This window comes from Sorex fumeus, unplaced genomic scaffold, assembly GCF_029834395.1.
Source record: "Sorex fumeus unplaced genomic scaffold, SorFum_2.1 ptg000122l, whole genome shotgun sequence".
Taxonomy (NCBI): Eukaryota; Metazoa; Chordata; class Mammalia; order Eulipotyphla; family Soricidae; genus Sorex; species Sorex fumeus.
Window position 1 is genome coordinate 38,545,254 of NW_026606179.1, and position 7,852 is coordinate 38,553,105.

The window sequence follows — 7,852 nt, forward strand, 5'->3', positions numbered from 1 at the left end:
ACTTTGTTTGTGGGGGCGACACCCAGGGTACTCAGGGATCACTCCTGACAGGAGGCTTAAGGGACCAGATGTGGTACCAGGAGTTTAACCAGGGTTGGTCTCATACAAGACAAGTGCCTTACCCCCTGTACTATCACTGCCACCCCTATCCTATGATTTACAAGTTTAATCTTTCTTCTTCAGTTCCGCCAACTATTCCTGGAGTGAACATTTTTTTCTAATATTTTTTGGAATATTCAACTCATAAAGAGAAACTGAGGAAGGGGGGAAATGAACTGAGTAAAGTACATTCAGATCTGAACTTTTAGAAAAAAGTAGAGATTCTTTAAAGCAGGAGGCAACAACTTTTTCTCTAATTGGCTATGAGACAAAATATTATAGATTTGGAGAGTGAGAGGCCATTCACCCTCCATTTTCCCTTTATTTTTAACCGTGTTTTAAAAATGTAGAAACCATTGGTAGCAAACAGAACCCAAAAAAATCAAGCCAAATAGGCCACCGGAGGTTGTTAATCTGCTCTAAATAGTTCACTTTCCTGTGTTTTCACTTTTGGTGATCCCCCAACCACCACCACCACACACACACACACACACACACACACACACACACACACTACACACTAGACATCCGCTTAAGTTATTCGATTTGCATACAGTTAAGTCAGAACTGAAACACTTTATTTCTTCTTTCTGTCCCTCCATTTAAGCATCTCCTACTCTGACAATTTTAGAAGTAAATCTACATAGGAGAAAGGAGAGAGGAGTGAAAATAATAAGCAACAATGAAGAAGTAAAAAAAAAAATGTTAAACTATCTGAACGAGTCTCAACAATGACAGAATGAACCAAAGGTTATTTTCATGGAAAGGACATCTGAATAACTGAAATAAGCCTAGAAATGAATAAAACCTGATCTGGGGCAGAATTTTAGAATTAAAGCCTAGGAAAAGCTAAAGAAACAATGATATGAAACCTGGTGTCAGGAGCCTAGGGTGTCACTTGGTACCAGTCCAAGCTGGAGGGTCACTGGTGAGGTGCCTTTGTGGTATATTACCACACCTTCTGGCTGATTCCCATTCTACTACATAAATCCGTCTTTGCAGGTGCTCTCAGAGACTGTCCTCTGAACACCTTACTCATCAGGATAGGGACTCTGCCTTTCCACTTCATGTCAAACGTTCCAGCCCACAAAATAATGTGTCTCCTTAGCAGAGCAAGTTCCATTTACATAATCTGACCTTCACCCCTTACTCTAACTTTTCCCTAATCAGTTTCTCAATCATCAGTGTGCCTAAAATCACTATAAAAATAAAAATTCCAATGATCCATCCCCAAATCTAACCCCTGGGTAGCATTAATCCCTGAGTAGGGCCTTAGAAATTACATTATTGCAAGCACCACAGGTTATAAGCACAGGTCACCAGGATCTCCTGGTGGATCTTGGTCTTGGGCAGGATCTCTTTGAGAAATGTACCTTGACAAGTGAGTTTCACTGACCAGCCAGTGTGGACAGCTAGGAGCCTGCTTGCATTGCCCTCTGTCCGAAGCAGGAGAGACATAAGCTCTCTGCCCAAGAATAACCAACTTTGCCACTTGTCACAATCCCTCCCATTTTCCTAGGTGGAATGCAAATTATCACTTTCCATGTATCCTTCTCCAGGCATCCTTTTCTCTTTCCCCCAGACTGCACCCTACTTTCTTTATGCATCTACTGTCACTTATCCAAGTTTGCCTCTCTGTATACTGACTGGTTTGAGGGGAAGAGAAGTACGCACAGTTATACCCTCTACAGTGCCCAACAGACTTCTTTGGCTGGTAACAAAAAGGTACATCCTGAGAAGCAGAGTCTAACTGTGCTCAACATCAGAGGTTCCCAAACACCTACTGGCCCCATTCCAGAATTAAAAAAGTGTACCCCTGAAAATTTACCTTATAAAGCAAACAGAAAGCATTTCCCCATTGCTACTTTGACCCCCACAGATATTTCCAAGGCCCTGAAGCGGGGCAGCATCACACACTTTGGGAAACCTCGCGCTGTATCAATGTTCTGGGGAGTCTCACTTTGCAAATAAAAACAGGATTTACTAACTGCCAAAAAGATGAGCTTTTGCTCTGTCTCACTTGGTTTTATTGGGGGGTGGGGGAAGAGGAAGAATCTTTGTCTTCTTGTTTCTAGACTACACCCAAAGATGTTCAGGGTTTACCTCTGGCTCTACGCTCAAGGATCACTCCTTGGTGAAGCTTGGGGGACCGTATGTGTCAGGGGCTGAACCCGGGTTGGCTACGGGCAAGGTAAGGACCCTATCTGCTATACTCTCTCCACCTAAATGATCTTTGGGCAGGATGCAAAAAATGATTCATTTAACAAAGATCTGCTACCTATCTTTTTTTAACGCCCCCTTGTCAGGCCACCAGGGGAGGTGTTTGGGCTGGAGTCTCCAACTCCTCTACTAAAGTTCAAACTAGGTACCGACTGAGTGGTGAGGAAAAGAGTGCACACCCCTGACAGCCAAGAACCCAAGAAAGGCCAAGATCAAAGTATAAAAACCAAAGAAACGAGGTTTTTATACCGTATACGCAGAAAAATGGTAAGAAGATCCACTGAGCAAGGAAAACATCAACAGATAGGCAAGAAACAGGAAACTGGCAGGAAACAAGACCTCTACCTCTAAAAAGCTGGCAAGGAAAGGAAATGTTCTTTAGAAGAATTTTCTCAGAAAAGTCTACTAGCTTTATGTAATGTTTTATCAAGCGATAGTAACTTTGAAATCTGAAAAGGAGTTTTGTAAGAATAAACTGCAGGATCATCAAAAACCACAGTGTCTCTCAAAGATTTGTTATAAACAATATATGCACTGTAGCACTGTCCTCCCGCTGTTCATCGATTTGCTCAAGTGGGCACCAGTAACATCTCCATTGTGAGACTTGTTAACTGTTTTTGGCATATCAAATATGCCACGAGGAGCTTGCCAGGCTCTGCTGTGAGGATAAAAGACTATTAACATCTGGTAAAGACACCTTCTACACCATTTAAAAGTTGTGAACCTGCTCATCAAAAGCAAAAAAATAAATAAGGCCCGAGAGGCAGTAAGTGCAGAGGTTCAGGTGCTTGCTTTGCACACCTCTGCCCTGGTTCAACACCTGGCATTCCATATGGTACCCTGGGCACTCCCCGGAATAATCCCTGAGCAGAGAGCCAGGAGGAAGCAATCCCTGAGCACTTCCGAGTGTGGCTCCGTGCTCCCCTCCGCTCCCCGCCCCGCCTGATTTCACATTTATTTCACATTTATTCCCAAGAAATCAAACAGGGAGCACCGGTGCAGAGGAATGGAATCCACCTCTCACACCCCCCCCCCCCAGGAGCCGCCCGCAGCTTCCCACAAATCCCAGGGCTTCCTGACTGAGAGCACCGGGGGGAGCAATTACAACAAATGAGTTGGGGAATCCGGGTACCAATGCGGGCGGGTGAGGAATCGAGGCGTCATTTGCAGCCTCTGACTCTCTGGCCGGACCCGGAGCTGGCGGCGGGGGGGCGGGGGGGGGGGGGAAGAAGAAGTGTGCAAGCCAGCGAGACCTCGCAAAAAAAAATAATAATAATAAATAAATAAATAAATAAAACACAACCTCCCAGAGCCCAGTGTGGGGACCGTTTTCCTGAGGGGAGGGGGGGGGGGGCAAGTCCGGCCTCCGCCCGGCCCGAGCGCGGCCGCCGTGTGGCAACCGACGGCGCGGCCTCTTCTCGCGCCCCGGCCTATGCCCGCGGAGAGCCCGGCCCGGCCCCGGCTCTGAGGGGAGCCCTGAGAGGACGGAAACCCACGCGCCGGCCGAACTGCGGGCGGAGCCGCCTCGGGAGCCCTCGCGCGCTCTCGGGGGACCCGCGGGCTCTGAGGGGCCCCCTCAGAAGGAGGCGAGGGGGTGAGCTCGGGGGAGCCGCCGGGGGCCAGTCACTCTGTCAGAAACGCCGTCCCGAGCTCCCCTCAGCCGCCGCGGGGTGGGGGGTTCCTGAGCCCCCGACGCCCACCCTCCGTCCGTCAGAATCGCCGCCCCGGCTCCCCTCAGCCGCTCCGGGCTCGGGGTCTTCGCGCCCCCCGCGGGCAACCCCCCGGGCGGCGGGGCCCCGTCCCTCCGTCAGAAACGCCGCCCCGGCTCCCCTCAGCCGCCGCGGAGTCGGGTGGGGGGTCCCCGCGCCCACCCTCCGTCAGAATGGCCGTTCCGGCTTCCCTCAGGCGCCGCGGGGTGGAGGGGGGGGGGTCTCCGCGCCCACCCTCCGCGGCGGGTCCCCGTCCTCCTCCGTCAGGAACGGCGCCCCGGCTCCCCTCAGGCGCGCGCGCGCGCGGCCTCCGTCCGCTTCCGGGCGGCCCCGGACAGCTCGACTCAGCCCCTCGGCACTCCCCTCAGGCGCCGCTCGCGGCCCCGAGCCCCGAGCCGCCCCTCACGCCCCCCGGGGGCTGGGGGCGGGGAGGGCAGGTCGCAGGCCCGGCCACGCCCCCACGCCCCCTCCCACGCGACCCCGCGACCCCGCGACCCCCGCGGCGGCGGCTCACCCAGACGAACAGGCTGTCGGACAGCAGGTACTGGGCCACGTCGCGGGCCCGCGGGCCCCCCGCGCTCGCGCCCGGCTCCGGGGGCTCGGGCGGCGCCAGCGGCTCCTCGGGGTCGGCGGCGTCGGGCCGGCGGAGCGCGCGGTAGGCGCTGACGATGGTGGCCAGCAGGGCCAGGCCGCTGAGGCCCGCGTAGGTGCGCAGGCTGGGCCAGGGGAAGCGCTCGAGGAAGAGCAGCGGCATGGCGGCCGAGGCGGCGTCCCCGCGCGCCGGCCGGGCCCCCGCGGCGGCCTCGCGCTCGGCGCCCCCGGGCTCTGGCGTGGCCGCCGCTAACGCCGCCGCCGCCGCCGCGCCGGGCCGGGCCGGGCCGCTCCAGGCCGCTCGCGCCGCTCCGCCCCGCGCCGCTCCCGCTGCTGCCCCTGCCGGCGCGGAAGAGCCTCGGCGGGCGCGGGCCGGGCGCGGGGGCGCGGCCTCCGGCCCCCGCCCCTCGCCGCCGCCGCCGCCGCCGCCGCCGCGCCGCCGCGCCCCGGCCGCCCGCCCGCCCGCGCCCGGCATCCTCCGCAGCAGGCCGGCGACGGCGGCGGCCCGGCCCGGCCCGGCCCCGCGGCGCGCACGGGCGGGCCCCGGACGCCTCGTCCCGCAGCCGCCGCCCGCCGCCCCCGGCGCTCCGTGTTTGTCTCGGCGTGCGGGGGCCACGGCGGGCTGCGCGCCCGCTCCCGGCGGCGCCGTGCTCCGGGGAAGCGGCCCTGCTGCTGGTGGTGCTGGGAGACCGGGGCGGGGGGCGTTCCAGGGATCGAACCCGGGGTCTGTCGCGTGGCAGGCGAGCGCCTCGCCCGCCCGCTGTTGGATCGCGCCCGCCCTGGTGCTCTCTCTCCTCTCTCTTACTCACTGTCGGTCTCTCCTCCCCCTCGCTCTGTCTCCTCTCCCTCTCGTCTTCCTCCCTCCTTCCCACTGTCTCTCTCTCTCTCCCCCCACCCCACCCCCGTCCCCCCTCCCTCTCTTTCCCCCCTCCTCTCTCCTTTCTTTTTCTCTCCTTTCTCTCTCCTACCTTCCCTCCCTCCCTCTCTCCCACCTGCCTTCCTCTCCCCGCCTCCTCTGTCCCTGTTTCTGTCTCTCTCTCGGTTTGGGGGCTACACCCAGCAGTATTCAGGGCCGGCTCTACTAGAGCTCAGGGACCACTATTGGCAGTGTCAGGGGGATGGGGATCCACCCCTGGGTCCCGTGTGTGCCAGGCAAGAGCCTTCACCTACCTGTCCATTTATTCTATTTCACTTGCCTTAGCACAGCGGGTAAGGGCATTTGCCTTGCACGCAGGCAGGCGACCCGGGTTCGATTCGTCCACCCCTCTCGGAGAGCCCAGCAAGCTACCGGGAGTATCTCGCCCACATGGCAAAGCCTGGCAAACTACCCGTATTCCATATGCCAAACATAGTGACAAGTCTCACAATTTGTTGTGAGACGTTACTGGTGCCTGCTGGAGCAAATCGATGTACAAAGGGAGGACAGTGCTATAGTGCACTTACCTTAAACCAATGAGCACTGAGCTCCCCTGGAACAGTTGAGGCCCTGCCCTCCCAAGAAAGAACAGGGATCCGACCTTGATTCCTGTCAATAATGTGATCTTAACTTTCTGTTGTTCACCAGAACCCTTCAGCACTGTGAAACAACTCTGATGGGAGACGAAAAACGTGTCCCCAAAGACACCGTGTAAAAGGATGCAGAGACTTTAGAAAAACGTGTTCTGCAGATGTTAAGACTGGGAGAGTGACCATTGGACCTAACAGTTCCATTCACAGTTGGAGATCGAAGGGAAAATATACCTCCCAAAGAGAGAGCCAACCCTACTGCGGATAACGTTCCCCTCCCCTTCAACCCATAAAGATGAAGTTCTTAATGTAAAGGTTGAAAGCATGCCAGGTGAAGACAACCACAGTGCAGACCAATTCCATTGAATGAAATTCCCCAATGGATACATATGTAGAAACAGTACATTCATTTCTTAAAATGAGAAAGGTGGTGGAGGGGGTGTCAAACATTTTTTGTTTTTTATTTTTGTTTTTGGTTCACACCCGTCAGTGCTTAGGGGACCATATGAGATGCTAGGGATCAAACCTGGGTCAACCACGTGAAAGGCAGGTACCTGGCCTACTGTACTACTACTCTTCAGGCCCACACAGATTTCTTTTAGAGTATGAAAGTGTCATAAATTTTTGAAGGCTGCACAACTGAATGTATTAAAAAACAATTTGTACACTTAAAGAGTTCTATATCAGTAAAACTGTCCCCCCCCCACCTCCCCACACCTCCAAAAGTAAATGAAAAGTGCTACCTTTGGGAGGCAATCATAAGATCCCTCATTCAATATATCCCTAAGACCTGTACTAGTAGTAGCAGCACAGTAATTGTTAAATCTTACGAGTTTCAAAAGGAGTAAATTATCCTCAATTTTATGTCTTTCAGGCTTCTCTGTTCTCTGCACTATCTTTATAGGGCTCAAGGGACACTATAGTGCCAGATTCCTTTTCTTGTTTCAGGGACACACCTCACCATGCTTAGGGCTAACTCCTGGTTCTGCATTCAGAATTACTTCTGGTGGTGCTTAGGGCACCATCTGGGGTGCTGGGCATCAAACTTTGGTCGACCACATACTTGACAAGTGTCCTACCTGCTGTACTCTCTCTCCAGCCCAGTGCCAGATTCCTCAAACTATACCTCCCTCATGCAGTGCACACACTGGGTCTGTGGAACTCTGCTGAGCTTGCTTTCTTTTTGCAAGGTTGTCATTTACTTAGGAACTTATAGAAACACACTATTAAAGTCTGTGATGACAGAGAAGTAGGTAAAGATGTAAAAGGGACTTGATTTAATCCGGATTTATGTTTTCTTTTTTGGTGTTACTCAAGTTATTGAACCAAGGCCACACCTGCACTTTACCACTAGGATACACCTCCAGTCCCCCTGGGGACACAGTCGCGTCACATGTTAATAGGTCTACAGACTTAAACACCCTTTAGTTCTCTACCCATAGTCATTTGATTAAAATGCGAAACTTTCTGGAGCGGGAGATATGGCTTTTATGTGTGGAGGCCCCGGGTTTGATTCTGACACTGCATGGCTCCCTGAGCACCATGGGACTGACCCTCAAACACCACAGGCTTTTTTTTTTTTTAAAAAAGTAAACTTTCAATTAAAAAAAATAAAGCTTTATTTGGAAAAACATGAGAACGGTTATTTCCCAATTAAGTGTTACTTAGTTTTGAGTTCCCATAATTTTTAAAACACAGTAAATGATCCATATTCGATCCAAGTTAGT

At 53.5% G+C, this 7,852-nt stretch overlaps 1 protein-coding gene across 1 annotated transcript in view; it reads right to left on the reverse strand.

Annotated features, from left to right (window-relative positions):
* AMFR (autocrine motility factor receptor) overlaps positions 1-4,905 on the reverse strand; it is a 45,412-nt gene extending 40,507 nt beyond the window's left edge. Inside the window, exon 1 of the mRNA XM_056136429.1 lies at positions 4,543-4,905. Within this exon, the coding sequence (XP_055992404.1) occupies positions 4,543-4,782 (240 nt within the window). The 5' untranslated portion in view covers positions 4,783-4,905. The remainder of the gene's footprint in view (positions 1-4,542) is intronic.
* Positions 4,906-7,852: the final 2,947 nt, after the last annotated feature.